At 48.0% G+C, this 23,662-nt stretch overlaps 1 protein-coding gene across 5 annotated transcripts in view; it reads right to left on the reverse strand.

Moving 5' to 3' along the window:
- FAM193A (family with sequence similarity 193 member A) overlaps window positions 1–23,662 on the reverse strand; it is a 161,832-nt gene that overhangs the window by 65,705 nt on the left and 72,465 nt on the right. For 2 of the 5 annotated variants that reach the window (XM_057706126.1, XM_057706124.1), the window contains exons 3-5: window positions 7,141–7,286; window positions 6,641–6,808; window positions 3,460–3,694 (exon numbers count right to left, since the gene is read on the reverse strand). In XM_057706126.1, the coding sequence (XP_057562109.1) occupies window positions 3,460–3,694; window positions 6,641–6,808; window positions 7,141–7,286 (549 nt within the window). Of the gene's footprint in view, window positions 1–3,459; window positions 3,695–4,484; window positions 4,539–6,640; window positions 6,809–7,140; window positions 7,287–23,662 lie in introns of those variants that run through there. The other 3 variants (XM_057706122.1, XM_057706127.1, XM_057706125.1) reach the window with 3 other exon arrangements.

A 23,662-nucleotide genomic window follows, 5' to 3' on the forward strand; every position in this document is an offset into this window, starting at 1 on the left:
TGGAGTCAGCAGTCTCGGCCTGCCAGCCTGTGAGCAGCCCCGGGCACTGAGTTACAGTCCTTGCAGGGACGGGACCACAGCTCTGGATTCTGGGTCATGTTAACAGCAGGTAACTAAAGGTGAAGAAGACTGTATGAAGACATTCACAACTCGTTTCGCAACCTCAAATCAATGAGGGACAATAACACAGGCCTAGTAGTAAGGAGTACTTCCCGCGGGCCCGGCCTGGTTCCTGGTGCTTCCCACATGCGAACTCATCAGTGCCCACAATAACCCTGAACTTGGTGCTGCCGTGCCCCGTTCACAAGCCGCAAACAGCCTACAGAGGCTGAGCAACCTGCCCCAGGCCTGGGGGGGACGGGGTCTGCGGGAGGTGTGCCGTCACAGCTGCTACGAGAGACGAGACCTGGGGGTCAGCAGAGACTTGGCACTGCCCCAGCCGGAGGCCAAAGAAAAAGCTCCCAGGTGACCTGAGCCTAGGCGCTTTCACCCAGACGACCGTCCCTTCTCATGTCACCTGCAGAGAGGTGTCTGGGGGCCTGGAAGAAGGAAGAGGAGTGCGTACGGTCCGGCCCCACCGCAGGGCTTGAGAGGCAGCAGCGTAGTCAAGATTCTTCCGTGCCTGTGAACGGAAATCCAGACCTCGCCATGATCACAGCCTGGGAAGGCATCCCCTAGATGAATGGCTGTCTAACTTTGGTCCCGATTTTATTTCAATATTCACCATAATTAGAAAACCTGTGCCCTGTTTGATTCCCTTAGGGCACGGGCACATTTCCCAGGAATACGCCCCTCTGCGTGCTGACGTATTCCATGGGTTCCACAGTGGCAGGAGAGCAGGGGGTGTTGCCTCCGGAGAAGCCAAGGGAGTGAGCAGAGAATGAGCCAGCAGGGTGTGCTCGGCCAGTGCACTGCTGCTTCAGGGACAACTGACCCTACCTGTGGCCAATCAGAAAATCTGAGCTTTCAAGCAACACTCAGAACTTTGGAAAACTTATGTCTGCCACTGTGGCCCTGAAGCTTCTCCACGTTTGAAGACCTTTCTGATGAGGATCACGGTGACGGTGACAAAGGTCATTTTTTATCCTGAAAATCGTGTGGCCTAACAGGACACTGAGTATCTTCAGTGCTAAGAAGCACTGGGGCCCTGGTGTATTCTCTCAAAGAAGAATATCCACAGTGAACTGAAAAGTCTATTAAAATATTCTCCCCCCCTTCCAAATAAAGATCTGCGTGAGGCCCAATTTTCTTTAAAAACTTCACGCAAAACAACTTATGACAACAGGCTGAGTGCAGAAGCAGGTACCAGAATCCATGCATCCCCCAGTAAGCCGGACATGAAAGGGATGTGCAAACACGCGAACGTGTTTTGGAAAATAGCCTTTTATTCAGAGGTATGCTGTTTATGTTATGTAATGAGCTGTTATTTTAAAAGTGATTTCATAAATACCTTTAAATTTCTCCCTTTTAATTTCACCACAGTAAATATTCACAGATAAAATCTGCATAAACAAAAGCTATTTGGGGCTCTCAGTTTTTAAACTTAAAGAGGCCCAAGTCCAAAAATGCTGAGACTCTGAGACACAGACTTGGAAGTTCATCTCAACTCAGCTTTGTGAGCTCTCGCCTGGCACAGATCCCTGGGCAGGCCTGGATGGACCCTGGTACAATCTGTGAACCTTTCTGAGTCCGGTTTGAACGCCCTGAACACAAGACTTCTGAGATAACGGGGACCTTTTACGTGGCTGGGTGTTAGCCCACAGTAATCACCAGCAGTCCTCTCAGGTGGGACACAGGTCCTGTAATTATATGGCGTGAAGCAAGCCTACCGAGGTGATCTGCGTGTTGCCTGACTCCGACTTCCAGCCTTGGGGGTTTTCACACCACACCAACAGCCCCACCCCCAAGACCACCCTGGGCACAGGCCCCTGCGGTTCCTCCAGTGGGCGGGGGCCCTCCTGCACCCTCACAGAAGCTGTGATGGTCTGTGGTCCCAGTATTGTGTGCTGGACTTAGGTGGTACCTCCTGTCTCCCACGACGAGAAGAAATCTTTGGAGTGCATGTTAGCTTCCAAGCACATGACTTTCTCAGGATTCCACCAGCTTTCAATTTCTTTTTCCCTCCAAGGCTTTTCATGCCAACTCAGCAATGTGTTTTAAAAGATTTTACCTTGTTTTAGCCTACGTTCTCCAATAATTCAGTTGTTTCCCTAGCGTTCAAGTTATTGGTATGGTGTCTCACTGGAAACCAAAGTGAATATCTCCACGGGCAAACAGTGAAAGCAATCACTGACCAAACAGCTGTATTTTGTGCTTAGAGCTTATGCTCAACAAACATGGCTCAAATCACCTCCTGCGGGCTGAGTGAGATGGTGCGCTCTAGCCGGCCGAGGAGGGCTAGGTGGGGGCGGCCCCGGCTGCGGGTGGCACAGAGGTGGCGGCAGGGGAGCTGGACTCCCGAAGGACAGGGAGATGGTCAGTGGGGGGAGGGGGGAGGGCTGCTTTGGGGTCAGCCTCTCGGACGCGGTGGTGAGCAGGGTAACCTCCTTTCCTCACGTGGGAGCTTCCCTTGAGGGTTTGCGACCCACCTGCAGGAACGTCAAAGCCCCACTGAAGCGATACCCGAGGGGCCCCGTGACCCCCAACTACCTGCCAAATCGGTGAATTTTTCTATCGAGGTCTATCGGCTTTGGAGTCTCAGAAAGACCCTCAGGCTGAAAATCTCCGGAAACACCGGTTACTATGTTTGTTCCAAAACGCAGTTTACCACTAAGAAAGCACCCAAAACCAGCCCAATGAAGTGTCACTTAATAATAAAATTAGAGTGATGATGAAAAGCTCCACAGGCTAGTAGGAACTCAAGAAAACATGAGCGGCCTGTCCCTCCTTGCAGCCGGCAGGTGCGCTGAGGCCGTCCAGGACAGGTGCCAGCAGCTGTGCTTCTACCAGAGGCCTCCGTCCCCCAAGCTGTGGTCCTTTCCTTTCTGAGGTGGTCAGAGACCCAGTGAGGACACGCCTGTCTGTCTCCTTCACTAGGACTGTAAGATGCCCGCGGGGGGTCGGCGTCTTACTTGATTCTGTAAACCTCTCCTTCGTCCAGTGCTGGGCTGGTCAGTGGATCAATGACCGAAAGCCCAGGGCTGGAAACAGGCGCCCTGCAGTCCCCACGCTCTGCACCCCACCCGGGAACACAGCCTCCGTCTGCAGAATTCACAGCACAAGCCGCTCCTCTCTCTCCTCCCTGTTGTCGCGCCCTCTGGTCCTCACCTCACACAGTCCCCAGGCCACGTCCCTAGGCCCCAAGGTCCCCAAACAGTATTTCCCTTTAATCCAGCAGCGAAATCCAGACGGAAGAGACAGAGGAGACGTATGCACCCCCACCCCCACCTGCAGGTCACGAGGAGGGGAAGGCATGGTGCGCCTCCAGACGCCCCCCCAGGCAGGGCCGCGCCACCGTACCAGGGTGCCGAGGAAGGTGCTGATGGTGCGCGCCGCCTGGCACAGGGCGCCGTACTCCTCGAGGAGGAGGGAGATGAACTGGTGCGCTTGTGGGGGGCCCTGCAGGGCGGACGGAGACTTCACTCTGGATGCGGCCGACAGCTGCCGCAGGAGCCGGACCTTCATCTCCAGCACGTACTCTCTGGCCTGCTGCTCCAGCCGCTGGTACAGCTGGTAGGGGTCCCGCTCGCAGAGCCTGCGCAGGAGAGAGAGAGAGTCACCACTCACCTGCGGGGGGACCCCTGTGTGGATGCCCACCTAGCGACAACCACGGTCTTCTCACAGTCACCCCTCTCAACAGCGGGGGAGCCCCCAGAGTCATCGGCCAAAGGACAGCAAGACCCGTATCCACGGAGAGCTCACTCTGTCAATCACTGAGGGGCCCCAGGCCAAACACCGAGTCTGGGGCTGGGAGAGTCGCTGGACTCACACAGCCAGCAGGCGGCAGAGCCATGCTGAGGACCACAGAACCGCTGACCCTGGAGACCCCAGCGCTCATCTCTGGACCAGTGACAAGCCACCGCCCCAGAGGTGATGCCCGGGCCGGGGGACTGGGGCAGATGCTCCTTCTTCTTCCTAGGAATTCAATCTATTATCCAAACGGGCTTCTACTGTTCTCATAATCAGAGGAAACTTTAGAGACAGTATATCTCTTTTCAAATTATCCCACCAAAACACAGAAGTGATAAGATAAAATGTGTAAGCTGAAGATCAGAGACAACAAATCAGCACATGTCCCCAGTCAGGCCACAACACAATCATCAGTTCCATGAATTCCTCCGGAGCCTGGAGATCGTCAACTGCTACAAACTTGTTCTACAGTAACTGGCGTGACTATGGCCAAAGCGACCACTTATTTCAACTGTGCACGTCTGATGGGTGTCCAGATGGATACCTAGGACCACTGAAGTAACAACTATGCTATCTGTCTAGAGCCCATCACCAGGAGCAGCTGCTGTGCGCTCAGCACACAAGCTGTAACGTACGTGAAGCTGCAGTTTCTGGACTGGACAACGGATCCTCTCCCTCTGGGCACCACGCTGGGTGAAAAGAGAAGACCGTAAGCTGTCACCTATCCCACTTTTAAGTTGCCACACCATCCAGGCTGTGAAAGACAAGATCCGAGTGAAAATGGAGCTTGTGCAGCCTTACAAAAAACGTGGCCAGAGGAACAGGAAGAACTGATGGGACTCCCACTGTGGGGAGTTTACTTCAGATAGATACATTCATTTTTTAGCTTAGCATAACAATCATAATTTTAATATTCCAGCATAGCAACTGTTTTCTGAAACAGAATGTACTTCATCTCTTAAAGGAAAGTCACAGAAGACTCAAATGACACAGGGACAACGGAATTTACCAGGAGACAGGATGCCTCCTTCTTGGTTCTGTTCGCCTGCTGGAATTACACAAGTGTGCTATTTTATTTCTTTGTCCATTTCTGTATCTTATAAATTTAATGACATTTTTACTTTTGCAAATAGACTTTTTGAAAGTTCTGTGGCCAAGAGGCAGGAAGATGATGATGCTGTGGAAGCCCGTCCAGCCGTGCATTCGATGCGCACTGGCCCAGGCGGCGGTGCCTAGGCCGCTGCAGGAAGACGCAGAGCGGAATTCCAGGCACTGGCAGTAACACAATAACAAAAAAGGTAAGGGTGATCAAGAGTGATGGGGGAGGAGGCCCCCTGGATGTTAGGGTAGGTGGTCTCCTTGAGATGGTGACTCTGAAATCTAACGTGAAGGATGGAAGGGAGGAAAAAAAACCAAGCAAGGAGAACCTTCCAGACACAGAGAAGAGCAGAAAGCAGCATGGCCTGTGGAGGACGGCCCGAGGGCCAGGGGGCTGAATACAGCGATGGCGTGTGAGAGCAGGGGGGAGGGGGAGAAGGAGGAGGCAGAGCAGCGGGGGGCCAAGGGCCCCAGGAAGGGACCAAGGAGGATCACCGTCAGCTGTGCAGGCCCCCAGAGAGGGGGGTGTCCTGGCATTTAAACACCAGAAGAGACATGACCTCAGACGTGGACATGAGGAAAGACACAGTACACACGAAACATATGAAGAACACGTGACCTACATATACACAAATCCCAGGTGGGGGTGCGGGATTCTCACAGCGTGTTTTGTTACGGGAGCACCGCTGTCCCCAACCTCAGCACCTCACACGGCACCTCTTCCCGACTTCCACCAGGACCTCCCACCTGCACCATTACCTGCTGCCCATTTCCTTTCAACTGTCCTCTGTTTTGCTTTTGGCCTCTTCCTAAGTATTCACAAGCTATGAGGTTGTGGGTCTCACGTGCAGGTTATGTGTATTTTCCTAACACTCACTAGGAAACCTGACTTCTAAAAAAGGCACCTACCACCTAGAGCCTCTCCACGTCGTCAACCCTAAGCTCAGCGGCCGAATCACTGACCAGCTAACACAGCCCACGGCCAGTCCCCATGCCGTCTCCGGGATGAGCCCTGCACAGTGGACAAGAGGTTACAGAACCCAAGGGGCTGCATTCAAAGCATGAGAAAAAGACCAAAATGAGAATCCGTTCATGGAACGAAATGTCTCACTCAAATTTACTGCTTTTATTTGGAACACGTCTAAAAAGAGAAAAATGATGGTATAAACTATAAGGAAGAATGAAAACTACACCCACCTCAAATTCTGTGCTGTCATGGGGCACCCGATCCCTGCCTGCACGAGCACGGCCACGCCGCGAGCCCCTCCCAGCGAGAAGCGCCCGCCTGACCAGGCCTGCGGTGCTGGCTCTCCACAGCCGCCTGACCTCACGGGCCTGTTTCCTCACCTCCTAAGTGGCCTCACTGCCTCTGCTCCGTGGGGCAATAAAGCAGGAGTGCCTGAGAAAGCACTCAGCCTCACCCCGGGCACAGCGAGTGCCCCAAAGGAGTGCTACTGTCAGTCTCAGCACCCAGGAACGACAGAAACACGTGTCGTTTCCTCAAACAGCAACACGTGTTCCTCCGAGTGGGAATTTGAGGCCTCCCCCAGCCCGTGTGCTGCAGGCTGCCACCCACCCGGGGCTGACCCATAGGGACGAGCTTTCCCGACCCTGAGGGGGGAGCCCCCCTGAGCAGAGGGGAGGCCCCGGGCAGGCGGCGGATGGGGGCGGGCCGGGCCTGGGCGACACGTACCTGTCCACGAGCTCCTTCACCCCCTCCTTGTCAGGCACCAGGGACTGGTCCTGGTCGTCCGCCAGCGGGGTGCCCGCCTGCCGGTAGATGCAGCGGACCGTGTAGCGCACTTCTGACCAGTAGTTCTGCAGCTGCTGAGGTTCCCGCTCCACCTCTGCCGAAATCTCCCTGGGGAACAAATGCCGACACCACCCGCCGTCAGCCCACACACAGCCCCCAGGGCCCTCGGCCACCCAGGCACCCACGGGCCCCGGTCCCGCTCCGGCCGAGCCGGGCACAGAGGCCGTTCAGGACCCGCGTCCAGCTCCTCCTCCCCGTCCTCCGGCAGCGGCCGTGCCAGCCTCCAAGTCGGAGGTGAGCACCGACCCGAGACCTTAACTATTTCGGGAAACCTCCTGCCCTGTGTGAGGACACGCTTCCTCCCACCAGTCCTCAAGGGCAGGAACGAAGGAGGAGCTCCCCTGCCACCGCGGGCGGCGGGCGGGGGCCCACCCCGGTACCTGCGCTCGCTGCAGGCCTCACAGGCGCACGTGGTGTCCGAGGGGGCGGCCGCGGGGAGCGGCTGAGCGCCCAGGGCGAGCCTCCCGCCGCCGGCCTCGGGCTGCGAGCCTCCGAGCGGGGAGTGAAGGAGGAAGTCTTGACCCTGCTTTAGAGAGAAGAGAACAGCCTCGTTATGTGAAATGCTCGTGGCCCAAAGTCGTTTCTAACTGTTCAGGAAAATGCCTTTTAGAAAAAAATGTAAAACCTACACATTAAAAAAGAAAATATCTTGACCAACACTACATAGGAAATTTTCTCTCTGACCCCCAAGAATTATTTTTTTATCTTCTGATGGTCACATCATAACCATACAAGGACAGTCCCTGAATTCCTTCATACATTAAAAAAGAGCAATTCTACTCCCAGTGCCCTGCTTGGTACCTGCAACCACCATCCCGGGGGGCACCCTCAGCGGCAGCCTGGTGGCCACTCCAAGCCTCTGTCCCGCGGAACCCAGGAGGAAGTGGGCTCAGACCTTGACACCCAGTAGCCGCCACGGAGTCCACAACCCCAGGCCCGCCCCACAGACCCCCACCTCTCACCTCCTCCTGCCTCAGAACACAGTCCCACGACCCACCCAGACATCGCCTTGTCCCTTGGGGACGTGGGCTCTAGTCTTAGGGCTGAGGAACCCCACATGGTGCAGGAAGGTGCTAGCAGGTCCCCCAGGGCTCGCCAGCGGGGCAGCCAGCTCCACCCAGCGCCCCAGTGGCCTGAAGAGCAGGGCAGAGTGACGGGAGAGGCCCCTAAAGGGAGGACTCATCATTCCTCCTCCCGCCATGTCAGGTCAAGCGTAAAGGCTCCGAGACAAGCCCAGCATAGACACCTGTGGCCCCACCCCAACCGCTACTGGATGAAGCACAAGAAAATCCCCCAGTGGAGGGGCCAGGAGCAGGGGAGTCACCCCCAAGCTGAGGGCAGGGCTTGCGCCATCATGAAAGACCCCCCCACAAAAAAAAGTTCCTGCTGGGTGAGCGGACCCTGGAACTACACCAGGGGCAGAGTGGGGACAGGGGTGTCACACAGTCCCCAGCAGGCAGTCCAGTGCAAGCTCCTGACTGAGGTCTAGGAAACCTCAACAGGGCCTCCGATGAGCAAGAGCCACCCACGACAGGCCACCTGTGAGGACCTCGGGGCCTGGGCACCAGAGAGAATCACGGGGAGACCAGCAAAGAACAGGAAGAGCCGGGGGTGGGGACAAGGATGCAGGACAGGCACCGCTGCCCTCCCCCCCACAACATGCCCATGGTGACCCTGATGTGGGTCACGAAAGCTGAGGGGAGACACTCTGAACCAGACGAGACACTTGATTTTTCTGCAGATGGGACTTGAATTCCTGAAAATGAGACAGTCCTGATTCCAGTAGAGCCCGGAGAGGCGATGGTCCGCCTGACAAGTCACCGCGGGGCAGGGACGGGGGTCGCATGAGACGGTGGAGGCAGCAGGCTGCTGCCGACCCGACCCCGAGCCCACGCACACCCACACTCCGCCACGTGCCGAGCCCAGCCGAGGCCACTGCCACCCACCCTTGGCCTGGGCACCACGGTGCTGCACCCACCCCACACACCAAGGACCTGTTCTCCAAGCAGCAGCCAGAGTGGTGTTTACCCTGCTAGTGAGACCACGCAGACCCCTGCAAAGACCCTCCCATGCCCTTGAACAGACTCTCCATGTCTTCCCACAGTCTGCAAGGTTGGCAGGACAAACGCCTGCTTTTATTTCCCTGCCTTCTTCCCTTCACCTGGAGAGCTAACCTACTAAGCCTTTGAATGGCTTCTGACAGGAGAAGAACTCTGTCAATCACGCCTCAGCAAAAAAGACACCTACTCAGGGGGGCCGGCTGAACCAGTTCTCATTCTTGAGTCTCAGCTCCAAATCCACGGCTCTGTGCCCTGCAAACACGGCTCCTTTGCCGTGGCCGGCAGCTGGCCTCCTCAGCACAGGCCTCCCTCCTGCACTGGCCCACTCCCACTGCTCAGAGGCTGAGGGACTGGGTGCAGCCCCCGCTCTGGCGAGCCCGCCAGTCACTGCAGCACCCCTCCCACCCCCCTGCCCGGCAGCCCCTCTGCTCCAAGTGTGAGGTGAGAGACCAAATATGTAAAAAAATAAGTAAATGAAACTTCTGGAGATGAAAAATAAAAAATATCTGGAAAAAAAAATACATGAGATAGACTTAAGAGCAGATTAGACCCAGCAGAGTAACAATAAACCTGAATACAAGTAATAAACATCCAAAGTGAAGCACAGCAAGAAACAGGATTGAGAAAAATGAACAAAGCATTTGTAAGACAAAATCCAGATGTCCAACACACCGTAACGGTGGCCCAGGAAAAAAGGGACTATATGAATAAATAGTTGAAGATTTCCCAAATTTGATGAAACTGAAACTGACGTATCTTAAAAGCTCGTGCAATCCCAAACACAACAAAGTAGAGCAAACAACCAAGGCTCAAGACCAGTGAGAAGTGCACATCGGAGACACAGGCAGAGGAAACCACCTCTTCTGTCTATAGGAGCAAAGAGAAGGACAATAATGCACTTGGCATCAGGAAAGGGGGGTGGTGTGGTGGGGGAGGGGGAGACTGACCTACAGCCTAGAATTCTGAACAAAAGTATCTGGGCAAAACAGGGACTTCCCTTGTGGTCCAGTGGTAAAAGAATTCGCCTTCCAATGCAGGGAACACAGGTTCGATCCCTGGTCAGGGAACTAGGATCCCACATGCCTCGGAGCAACTAAGTCCACACCCCACAACTACTGAGCACATGGGCCACAGCTAGAGAGCCTGCGTGCCGCAAACTGTATAGAGCCCATGTGCTCTGGAGCCTGCGTGCCACAACTAGAGAAGAGAAAACCCACACGCCACAACTAGAGAGAAGCCCACGCACCACAACAAAAGATCCCGCGTGCCACAACTAAGACCCGACGCAGCCAAAAAATAAACATTTTTTTTAAATGAGGGCAAAATAAAAGCTCTCATTCAGATAAACAGAAGCTTCCCTGAAAATGTTAGAGGCAGTTCCTGGGACAGGAGAATGGCCCCAAGGGAAGCCGTGGAGCCACCCAAAGGAATGAGGAGGAGCACGCCTGATAACCATGTGGGCCCCAAACCCTTCTCATTTGTAAAGTCTTTAAAAAAGATAACTAACCTGGGGTGGGGGGCAGGGAGAGGGATACACAGGAGCTCGGGATGAGCAGACACAGACACTGCAAAAAATAAACAAGAAGGTCCTACTACAGAGCACAGGGACCTATACTCAATATCCTATAATAAACCACAATGGAAAAGAATATGAAAAAGAATGTATATGTATAACTGACTCACTTTGCTGTACACCAGAAATAACACAACACTGCAAATCAACTATACTTCAAAAGAAAGAGACTAAGCAAACTGATATCAGAATGATGGAATACTCTGCAGCCATTAAAATATGTATAGAGTCTACACAGAGATATGAAAAAAGAATGCACTACTTAAAGCAAAAATAATAAAAACATGATAAATTTTACAACAGAGATGCAAAACATATATGACTACATGAACACAAAAACTGGTGGTGCTCTGAGTACATGTTAAGTACATAATATTCTTTGGAAGTAGAGGTTGAAAGGTTGAAGGTATAAACTGTAACATCTAGAACCATTCAAAATCATGAAACAAGGTGACGCAGGTAACAAGCCAAGAGGAGGTAAAACAGGGTCATAAAAATATTCACGTAACCCAAAAGAAGAAAAGGAAAAGAAGTAAAGAACAGGAAACAACGGCTGGGAAAAATGGGGGAGGGGGCGAGGGTATATTTAAATCCAAACTATCAATGATTCCATAAAAAGGAAATAAATATTCCAGTTGTTAGCAGAGATGGTCAGACTGGATTAAAAAGCAAGAGCCACTATGTTTTCTACAAGAGGTTACAAAGACACAGATAGGCTGAAAATAAAGGCTAGGAGACAAACTCCACGCCAACACCACACAGAAAAAGCTGGGTAGCTATGTCGGCATCAGCAAGCGCTGGCCGCGGCACAAGCAATGCTTGCCCACGAAGGGGGTGATGAGCAAGCATGACGGCGATGAAACAGCAGTCGCGACAGCGGGACGGACTCAGCCGGGAGCAGTAACGAGGCTCGACGCGCGAGCACTCGAGCAACAGAGCTCAAAGCACATGAAACCAGAACCAAAGGATAAATATAAAAGTCCACAGCTACGTCTGCAAATTCCAACACTCTTCTCAACGACGGGACGGGACAGAAACATCAGAAAGGGTGTCAGTGTGACCCCCACCATCCACCAATCTGATCTTGCACTTAATTGCTCTCTTCCCAACAACAGTGGAACACCAATTCTCTCCAGTGCACACAGGGCATTCTCCAAGACTGCACGTAAAACAAATGTCAACACATCAAAAACCTCAGTCACATAAAGCACATTCTCTGATTACAATGATAACAGTAATAAAGAGGGTCAAAAGGTACAAAATCCCATTTACAAAAAGAAATAAGTCAAGAGGATCTAACATACAGACTATAGTTAACAATGCTGTGCTGCACATCTGAGAGCTGCTAAGAGAGTAGATCTTAAAAGTCCTCATCACACATGAAAAAACTTTTTTTTATAACTACAAGGGTGAGTCAAAAATTATCTGCACTCTGGCTGTAGAATTTATTTTAATTAACTTTTAGAAAAGACAAATACATCATTTTTGACACAATCTCTTTTTTTTTTTAATTAATTTATTGGCTGTGCTGGGTGTTCACTGCTGCACGAAGGCTTTCTTTAGTTGCAGAGAGCTGGGGCTACTTTTCGTTGTGGTGCATGGGCTTCTCAGTGAGATGGCTTCTCTTGTTGCAGTGCATGGGCTCTAGGCAAGCGGTCTTCAGTAACTGCGGCACGTGGGCTCAGTAGTTGTGGCGCACAGGCTTAGTTTCTCTGCAGCATGTGGGATCCTCCCGAACCAGGGCTTGAACCCACATCCCCTGCATTGGCAGGCGGGTTCTTAACCACCGTACCACCAGGGAAGTCCCAATCTCCTTGCTTTTCAATACACTTTGCCCATCTGTCAACAAGCTTTCGTATTCCCTCATTAAAACATGTTTTAGGCTGGGCCGCTGTCTTCGTTTCTTCATCAGAAGTGAATCTTCGTCCTCATAGGGCTGCTTTCGGGGAACCAAACAGGTAAAAGTTCGATGGAGCAAGATTAGGACTATAGGGAGGATACTTTAACACCTCAAAACAAAGTTTTTGCAGAATGTCGACAGTGTGGGCAGAAGTGTGTGGACGTGCACTGTCATGCAAGATCACAACGCCCTTGGATAGTGGTCCTCTGCATTTAATCTGAAGTTTAGGCTTCAGCTCTTCAATGAGCATTTCCATCCATTCACACACACTTCTTCATGACAAAACACTTTCTCCATACTGCTCACAGAGTCTTCGATAAATAACGGCACCAGGAACAAAAAATGAATCACTGCACGCTGCTCTTCTTTTGTGCAAATCACAAGTGGGGCATCCATTTTTGCTCGCACTGCAGTTACAAATGAACTGATATAACACATTCACACCTGCCCAGCAGTGACTGCGGAGACACTAGCCTTGAACGAAATGCACTGATAAGACAGTGCGGCCAACAGAAGTTTTAATACAACCAGAGTGTGGAAAATTTTTGACTCACCCTCATATGTATGACGATGGATGTCAACTAGAGTTACTGCGGTGATCATTTTGCAATATAAACAAATATTGAATTATTATGTTTTGCACCTGAAACTAATATAATGTTGTATGTCAATTATACCTCAATTCTGGGAACTCCCTGGTGGTCCAGTGGTTAGGATTCAGCGCTTTCACTGCCAGGGCCCAGGTTTGATCCCTGGTCGGGGAACTAAAATCCCGCAAGCTGTGTGGCACGGCCAAATTAAAAAAAAAAAAAAATTTATACCTCAATTTAAAAAAAGTATCTAGAAAACACACCAAATTACATGGAAGTTAAAAAACACACTTCTAAATACCCCAAGGTCAAAGAATAAATCACAGTAAAAGCAATTACAAAATATTTTGAACAGAATGAAAAATACAACATCGAAATTTGTGGGATGCAGCAAAAGGAATGTTTAGACACAATTTTAGGGAATAAAACACATCAGAAAAGAAGAAAGGTCTCACATCAATGATGTAAACGTCTACCTTAAAAAACCAAAAGAAAAACTAATTAAGTGTAAAGTAGAAAGAAAGAAATAATAAACCTAAGAGTAGAAATTAATGAAATAGAAAATGGAAAATCAATTAAATCAAAATGTGGTTCTTTGAAAAGATAATAAAAATGATAAACCTCTAGCCAGGCTATCAGCGAAAAAAAGAGACAAAAACAAAACTCAAACAACTGATATCAGGAATGAAAGGGGAGGGCACACAATCACTACAGAGCCTATGAATATTAAAAAAATAACAAGGGAATATTCTGAACAACTTCATGCCAATATATTTGACATAAAAAGGTCAAATTTCTTTTTTCCTCCAGTTTTATTGAGATATAATTGACATATATCACTGTATATGTTTAAAGTGTACAGCAAAATGACTTACATATACTGTGAAATGATTATGCAAATGTCTCTGAAGACAAAAATTAACAAAGCTCACTGATAAAGAAAGACAATCTTTATCAAATAAATTGGACTCAAAAGGTTGGGAAGGTTTAAAACCTTCCCAATAATGCCAACTCCAGGTGAAGATAGTTTCACTGGTGAATTCTACCAAACATTTAAGGCACAAACAATACCAATTCCACACAAACTTTTCCAGAAAATTAAAGAAGAGAGAATACTTACTAGCTCATTCTAAAAGGTAAGTATTACCCTGACACCAAAACCACACAAAGATACTGTCAGACAAGAAACTTACATATTAATATCCTTCATGAACACAGACGCAATAATCTTTAGCAAACTCATAGAAAAGATAATCTACAGCAGTCTATAAAAAAGATAATACAACATGACCAAGTGTGGATAATCCCAGGAATGCAAGGTTCATTCAACATTTCAAAAAACACCATAATTAATTTTGTTAACAAACTAAAACAGAAAAGCTCTATGATCATCTTAATAGATGCAGGAAGAGAATTTGTCAAAATTAAATACCCATTCATGGTAACTCTCAGCAAATTAAAAGCAGAAGTAAACTTCCTCAACCTGATCTACAAAATCCTACTCCTGTACTTAATAGTGAAAAAGTAAACACTTTCCCCTTAACACCACTTCTATTCAACATCACACTGATGGATCCAGCCAATGGAATAAAGAAAAAAAAAGAAAAAACATACAGACTGGAAAGGAAAAAGCACATTATTTTTAGATGATGTGATCAACTACACAGAAAACCCTAAGGTGTCTATCTATCAAGAGACCATTAGAATAAATGAATCTTCACAGGATATAAGGTCAATATAAAAAAAAAAAAGCTGCATTTCTACATACTAACGATAAACAATTAGATACTGAAATTTTTTAAAGTACCACTTAAAATAATAAGAAAAATATGAAGTGCTATGGAAATGTTTCAATACACTGTGTGCAAAGCCTATACATTAAAGACTACAAAATTATTCTAAGAATAAACTTAAAAACTAAATAAATGAAGACTTATACCATGTTCACGGACTGGAAGACTCAATATTATTTCGATGTCATTTCTCCCCAAATTGGTCTATAGATTCAACACAGTGTCAGTTAAAATCTCAGTGGGCTTTTCTGTAGAAACCGGCAAGATGGTTCTAAACTTTATATGGGAATGTAAAGGAGAACAGCCAAACACTTCTTAAAAAGAACAAAGCTGGAGGATTTCTACTACTTAATTTTATAACTTAAGTATAAAAAGCTTCAGGAATCAGGACAGTATGATTCTGGCAAAAGCACACGTATAACATGTGAAGTGGAAGTCCAGAAGTAGACTCACACACACAGCATCAACTGATTTTCGACAAAGATGCCAAGGTATTTCAATGAGGAAAAACAGCATTTTCAACAATAGTTCTGGGACAACTGGATGTCCACATACAAAAAAGATGAACCTTAACCTCTACTTCACAAAAGATACAAAACTTCACTCGAAATGAATCAAGGATCAAATATAGAAGCTCAAACTATAAGACATCAAAAACAACAACAACAACAAAAAAAAAAAAACCAGGGCAAAAAATCTTTATAAACCTTGGGTAGCCAGACTTTCCTGGTGGTACAGTGGTTACGAATCCACCTGCCAATGCAGGGGACACAGGTTTGAGCCCTGGCCCAGGAAGATCCCACATGCCGCGGATCAACTAAGCCCGTGGGCCACAACTACTGAGCCTGTGCTCTAGAGTCCGCAAGCCACAATTATTGAGCCCATGTGCCACAACTACTGAAGCCCGCATGCCTAGAGCCTGTACTCTGCAACGAGAAGCCACCGCAATGAGAAGCCTGAGCACTGCAAAGAGAAGTCTGCTAACCACAACTAGAGAAAGTCTGTGAGCAGCAATGAAGACCCAATGCAGCCAAAAATAAATAAAACAAAACAAACAACAACAACAACAACAAAATCCTTGGGTAGCAAAGATTTCTTAAACAGAACACAAAAAGCCCATATCATTTAAAAATTGATGAACTGGACTTGACCAAAATTAAAATTTTTTGACATTCAAAAAACAGTGTTATGTAATGAAAAGGCAAACCACATACTGGGAGAAAATATCTGAGAAACGTATCTGATAAAAGGCTTGTATTCAGAGTATATAAAGATTTCTTGCAACTCAAAAGTAAGATCAACAACCTAATTAAAAATAGGCAAAAGGTTTGAACAGTCACTTCACCAAAGAGAGAGAGAAAAATAAACACATGAAAAGATGCTCAACAAGTCATGAAGAAAATGCAATTTAAAACCATAATGAGGAGACTTCCCTGGTGGCACAGTGGTTAAGAATCCACCTGCTAGTGCAGGGGACACAGGTTCACGCCCTGGACCGGGAAGATCCCACATGCCACGGAGCAACTAAGCCCGGGCGCCACAACTACTGAGCCTGCACTCTAGCGCCCACGTGCCTAGAGCCTGTGCTCTGCAACAAGAGAAGCCACCGCAATGAGAAGCCTGCACACTGTAAAGAGAAGTCTGCTCACAACTAGAGAAAGCCTATGCAGCAATGAACTCAATGCAGCCAAAACCAAAAAAACCCCCCCAAAACAACACCCCCCCCCCGCCAAAACCATGAGATAACACTATAAGCCACTAGACTGCTATAATTAAAGACTATCAAGGGGCTTCCTAGGTGGCGCAGCGGTTAAGAATCCGCCTGCCAATGCAGAGGTCACGGGTTCGATCCTAGCTCCAGGAAGATCCCACATGCCGCGGAGCAAGTAAGCCCGTGTGCCAAAAAAAAAAAAAAAAAAAAAAAAAAATGGTTAAAGACTATCAATACCCAACCTTGGTGAGGATGGAGATACAATGGAGAACTCTCATGTGTGGCTAGAAAACACACACACATTTTGGAAAACAGCATGACAGTTCTTTATAATGTCAGTCATACGCATACTCCCGACCTAGGCATTCACCAAAGAGAAGCGAACTCTGTCCACACAAAGACAATGTGCTCATATGCTACTCGCAGCTTTCCTCATGAGAGCCCAAACCAGGAAACTCTGCTGGTGAAGGATAAACGAATGGTGGTTCTCCGCACAGCAGAACTCTACTCAAATAATTAAGCACTGACACACGCGACAACACGGACGAGCCTCAAAAGCAGTATGTTAAGCTAAAAAGGCCAAAAGCTACCATTCAGATTACCTTTCTGTGAGGCTGGCTCAAGCCGTCCTCTCGATCTGACAATTCAATTATGTTAGCCAACGACTTTCATGAGGTTCATGATAAAGGCATCGTGTATGTCCACGTTACGAATCAAGACTCAACAGGGCAAACCTTCGAGGTGAGGGCGACTTAAACGGCTGGCTTACACTGGAGCAAGGGCGCCTTGGTTAGACCTTGGTCGCGGGAACTAGTAGAGAACTTGGCTCCTTAGTGTAAAATTCGAGACTGACATTTTAACATTAGATAGGTGAACACAGACACAAAGGCTTATGTCCACAACCAAAACAGAGCCTTTACAGCAGTCAACCCTGAAAACAGAGAAATGGAATACTAATCTGCCAGGTAGTCATCCTTGTGACAGATGCCTGAGAGCTACACAGGCCCCTCTAAAGAAAAAATAATTCTCCAAAGTACCATCTCCCACTCCCTCACACCAGACTTAAAACTTTTTGTTACTTAAACATACACAAACATAAAATGCAATATAATTTATGCTTTTAAGGTCTTTTTACAACTACAAAAAAATCAAGCTGGTCTACAACTTAAATACAAAACCCCCTGAAAATCATTAAAATTCAAATTAACATTATTTTAAAGACACAGATGGGGGAATTCCCTGGCAGTCCAGTGGTTAGGACTCGGCGCTCACACTGCTAAGGGCTGGTTCAATTCCTGGCTGGGGAACTAAGATCCCACAAGCCACGTGGTGCCCCCCGCCCCCCGCCAAAACCCCCAAAATAACCCACAAAAGGATAATTAGCTGAAACCAAACTGCTAAATTCAACACAGCCTGGTTCTGGAGACTAGGTGCGGGCAGGCTCTCCCAAGTCGGGCCTGCACCCCGTGGGTCTCTGCAAGATGTGTCAACCATCCCACCTCTCTGTCTGTCTGAACTTCTCTTGTACAGAGCGGGTCATGCCTTTGATGGGTATTTGCTTGGCTTCAGCATAGAATGTAAATATCTAGACAACTTCTGCTCCTGCCTCAGTAGCCTGGACAAGCAGCGTACCCGGGCCCACCAGGTCACAGAAATTAGGGGCAAAGCCCTCCCCACGATCTGAGGATGTCCTCCCTCATTATCAGAATACAAACTGTCAGAGAACTCACAGATCAGGAACACACATCCATAGCCCCCCAGGGTGTGACCTCTAGTGTACAGGATGAGTACTGTAACATTCTTAAGTCCTGAAATATTATCTGTGGATATAAATCTAAGGCAGGCTCATTCCTTCATTCAAAAACCATTCCCAGGGGCTCCTAGGTGGCGCAGTGGTTGAGAACCCGCCTGCCAATGCAGAGGACACGGGTTCGATCCCTGCTCCAGGAAGATCCCACATGCCACGGAGCAACTAAGCCCATGCGCCAAAAAAAACAAAAAACAAAAAAAACCCAAAAAAACCATTCCCAGGTACTTGTTCTGTGCCAGGCCTGTGTGGATGCCCTGAGAAGGGTGAGACAGGAACCAGGGCAAAGGGGCTGCAGTAGAAACTGGGGGTGGAGTTGGGGGGGTGCCAGCAAGTCGGAAGGGCCGCGGTGCACGCCAGCAGGAAAGGCTAAGTGACTGCTCTTAGATACGCCTGGGCCAGGCTCCTGCTGGGCCTCTCCAGCCAAGCTGCTCTGCCCGGCTCTCTCTCCAACACTGCATGCTGCTGAGGGGGAGGTCCTTGCTAATGGGCAGGCCGGGGCCACTGCTCAGTGATGTCTCCACCTTCAACAGGGACCTCGGGCTGCCCAGCAACCAGAGGCCCTGCCAACTCCCTGCCCTCATTGCGCACGGAGACAATCCGAAACCTTACCCACTCCCTGTTCCTTCCCAGTCCCCCAACCCACGCTCCCTCTCAAACACAAGTATGCCTTTGCTTTACATCCAAAGATAATATTTCAGGGCTTAAGAATGTTTACAGTACTCAAGTTTATAAAACAATTCGGGCAGCACTCCTCTCAACTTCTACATTCCTCACCCCACCTTACCTGCATCCTATACAGCCTTGCCTGCAAATCTGTCTCTTCTAGAAATAGATGCTGGCTCTCCTGTCTTAGTGGGACCTCACGAGGGCCACCATTTGTCTACCTTACTGCTCCCGCACCCCAGCCTCAAGCTCTGCCTCCCAGCGCCAAGCCTGGGTGAGAACACTGACGACTGGCGCTCAGGTGCTGCTGGCAGGCACAACCTGGTGCTCACTCGGGAGCAGGGGTTGTCTTACACATGTAAGTGTTGAATGACCTGTAACCCAGCAACTCCACTCCACAGGTGCACACTCTATGATGACTGTGTGTGTCAACCTGACTGGGCTAGGGATGCCCAGAGAGCTGGTAAAACACCACTTCTGGTGTCTCTGGAAGAGAGCAGCACTGGAATGGGTGGACTGAGTTAAGAAGACGGCCCTCCCCAGTGAGGACGGAAATGGTCCATTCCTCTGATGCCCTGAATAGGGTAAAGAGGCAGAGGAAGGGCAACCTGACTCTCCCTGCTTGAGCTGAGATGTCCATTTCCTGCCCTCAGACACCAGCCCTTCTGGTTCTACGGCTTTCAGACTCAGACCAGGACTTACACCACTGACCCTCTGATTCCTAGGCTTTTGGAATCAGACTCAATTCTACCACCAGCTCTCTTGGTTCTCCAGCTTGCAGAATGTACATCGTGGGACTTTTGGCCTCCATAACCATGTGAGCCAATACCTATAATAAACCTCTCCTTCCTCCCTCTCCTGCCTCTCTCCCTCTCCTCCCTCCCTCCCTTCCCTCCCTCTCTCCCTCACTTCCTTCCCTCCCTTCCTACCTCTCCCTCTTTCTCTCCTGTTGGCTCTGTTTCTCTGGAGACTCCTGACCAAAACACATCCCACCAAAACTCTTACAAACACTTACCAGGAGATGGATATATAAATGCCCCGGAACCTCCCTGGTGGCACAGTGGTTAAGAATCCGCCTGCCAATGCAGGAGACACGGGTTCAATCCCGGGTCCGGGAAGATCCCACATGCCGCAGAGCAACTAAGCCCATGTGCCACAACTACTGAGCCTGTGCTCTAGAGCCTGTGAGCCACAACTACTGAGCCTGCCTGCTACAACTACTGAAGCCCTCACATCTGGAGCCCGTGCTCCATAACAAGAGAAGCCATCTCACTGAGAAGCCCACGCACCGCAATGAAGAATAGCCCCCATTCTCTGCAACTAGAGAAAGCCTGTGCGCAGCAATGAAAACGCAATGCAGCCAATAAATAAATAAATTTTAAAAATAGTTTAAAAAAATGCCCCTGACAGCATTTTTAAAAAATAATTGCATAAAACAGAAAACTCTGTATTTTCCAACAAATTTTAAGTAGTATTTTTTAATGGGCATTTTGCTTCCAATACTGGGCTTTAATTTTTTTCCTCCAGTTTTAAGGTTAGACTGTTTATCTGGGATTTTTCCTTTTTTCTTGATGTAGGATTGTATTGCTATAAACTTCCCTCTGAGAACTGCCTTTGTTGCATCCCACAGGTTTTGGATCGTTGTGTTTTCATTGTCATTTGTCTCTAGGTATTTTTTGATTTCCTCTTTGATTTCTTCAGTGATCTCTTGGTTATTTAGTAGCATACTGTTTAGCCTCCATGTGTTTCTGTTTTTTACAATTTTTTTTTCCTGTAATTGATTTCTAATCTCACAGCATTGTGGTCGGAAAAGATGCTTGATACGATCTCAATTTTCTTAAGTTTACCAAGGCTTGATTTGTGATCCAAAATGTGATCTCTCCTGGAGAATGTTCTGTGTGCACTTGAGAAGAAAATGCAACCTGCTGTTTTTGGATGTAATGTCGTATCTATTGTCTAGCTGGTCTATTGTGTCATTTAAAGCTTGTGTTTCCTTATTACTTTTCTGTGGAATGATCTGTCCATTGGTGTAAGTGGGGTGTTAACGTCCCCCACTATGACTGTGTTACTTTCGATTTCTCCTCCAGTTTTATTGAAAAATAATTGATACACATCACTGTAAAGGTTAAGGCATACAGCATGATGGTTTGCTCTACATGTATTGTGAAATGATTACTACAGTGGGTTCAGCTTATGTCCATCTTCTCATACAGATACAATAAAAAGAAAAAAAAAAAACGAAAAAAATTTTTCCTTGTGATGAGAACTCTTAAGATTTACTCTCTTAACAACCATCCTATAAATCATACAGCACCGTTAGCTACAGTCACCATGTCGTAATTACATCCCTTGGACTTACTTATAACTGGAAGTTTGTACCTTTTGACCACCTTCCTCCAATTCCCCCTTCTGTCACCCTCTGCTTTTGGTAACCACCAGCCTGCTTTCTTTTTCTCTGAGTTTGGCTTCGGGTTTGTGTTTTGTGTTTTTAGATTTCACTTGTGAGATCATACAGTATTTGTCTTTCTCTGTCTGACTTATCTCACTGAGCATAACGCTTTCAAAGTCCCTTTCTATTCATGCTGTCCTAACAATAAAGCTTCCTCACATTTTATGGCCAAATAACATTCCACGGTTTATATATGTGTGTGCACACAGCATGCCCCCCCACCCCCCGCCGCTTCTTCATCCATTCACGCATCGATGAATACTGTTTCCATGTCCTAGCTATAGTGAACAATGCTACTGTGAGCGTGGGGGTTGCAGGTACCTTTTCGTTTCCTTTGTATATATTCCCAGAACGGGGACTGCTGATGCATATGGTAGCTCTATTTTCAGTTTTCTGAGGACCCTCCATACTGCTTTCCATAGAGGCTCCACCAACTTACAATCTCACTAACAGTGTACAAGGCTTGCTTTCTCCACACTCATGCCAGCATTTGTCATCTCTTGTCTTGCTGATGACACGGACATTCTAACAGGCCTGAGATGATATCTCCTTGTGGTTTTGATTTCCATTCCCCTAATGACTAGTGATGTTGAGCATCTTTTCACGTACCTGTTGGCCTTCTATATATATTATTTAGAGAAATGTCTATTCAGGTCCTCTACCCATTTTTACCTGGGTTATTTGGTTTTTTGCTGTTGAGCTGTATAGAGCACTTGATATATTTTGGATATTATCCCCTTATCAGATATATGGTTTGCAAATATTTTTTCGCATTCTGTAGATGTTCTTTTTCACTTTGTTGACGGTTTCTTTTGCTGTGCAGAAGCTTTTTGTTTATTTTTTACTTTGTTGCTTGTGCTTCAGGTGTCAAATCCAGAAAGTCACTACTAAGACCCAGGTCCAGGAGCTTCATTCCTAGGAGCTGTCCATAATCCATCTGAGTTAATGTTCTGAGTGGTGTGAGATGTGGGTCAAGTTTCACTCTTTCACGTGTGAATATCCAATTATCCCAGAACAATTTATTGAAAAGACTATCTTTTCTCCACTGTTCAACAAAATTATTGATGAATAAATTACAGTATAGTAACATACTGGATTACATGTGAAGTCTACTGTGTGAAGAGTGAATGAATTATATTAGTGAAAATGAACAAACTGCAGGTACCCAGACAGCATGAGGAATCTTATGAACAAAGAAAACAGCATAAGCACACACCATTTTCAGAAAGGCCAAAAATGAATAATTATAAATAAATAAAAATACGTAATTTATTATTCAGAGATACACATATAGGAAATAACATTTTTTAAAAGGGTTTAAGAAAATAAGGGAATGATAAATACGAAAGGACAGTGGTTACCTCAGAAGGGGAGGAAGGCAGATGGGGAAGGGAGGAGCACACAGGCATTAGGAATGGCCTGATTTTTACTGCTGACTGCTGTTTATTTTGTTATCCCTCACAGTATGTATATTGTGTACATATCCACACATATATCAACTTTACATAGTAAAAAATAAAATGTAAATGGGAGGAAAACCCTCTCCCCAACTACCAGCTCCTCTCTTCATTGTGTCAACATGTCCAAGTCCCTCCCTCAGCTTCACCTTCCCTTCTGGGTCTTTCCCCGCCCCCCCACAGTCAAGCATCTGAGAGATCAGCCCCTTTCCTCGCCACTAAATGACCTGACACAGGCCAGCCTGGCTCCTGCTCCCGCCCCTCCAACAACACAGACCTATCAAAGGTCAGATACAATTTCTCCCTTGCCACATTCAACACTTTGTATCTTTTCTTGGTGAACTTTTATTTCAGGGTCTGTCAGGAGGACTGCTAGGAGAACATGCTGCAGGGGTCGCCCGCCTCCCCCACAGCCTGCTGGGTGTGCCAAGGCTGTAAGGCTGTCCCCCCCAGCCCATTCCCCACTGCGCTATTTCTCGGGGTTGTTTATGCAACTGAGGACCCTGAGACAAAATGCAGGCTTGCTTACTACTTACAACAAAAGGAGCAGACGCCCCGCCCAGCACTCCTGGTTCCTGAGCTGCGACACAAACCCACTGCACCCGCTGCACCGACGTGGGCCTTGGGGAGGGCAAGGAGAGGGCAGACCCCAAATGCTCGTGCGTGTTCGGGACGTATCTGCTGTGCCAAGCAAGAAAGACCTTTGCCTCTGACCCAGGAGCCTCGAGTCTTCTGCCAGCACCCACGAAACAGGAACAAGCCAGCTTATCACCTCCAGGCAGGGTAAAAAATCTAACCCTAGACCCAATGATGACTGACCACCCCGTCCTTCAAACAATGACCTTTGCTTAGTTCTGCTTGTCACACACACTTGCTTTTTGTTCTACTTCTCTGAC

The sequence above is a fragment of the Hippopotamus amphibius genome, chromosome 13, assembly GCF_030028045.1.
Source record: "Hippopotamus amphibius kiboko isolate mHipAmp2 chromosome 13, mHipAmp2.hap2, whole genome shotgun sequence".
NCBI classification, from domain to species: Eukaryota; Metazoa; Chordata; class Mammalia; order Artiodactyla; family Hippopotamidae; genus Hippopotamus; species Hippopotamus amphibius.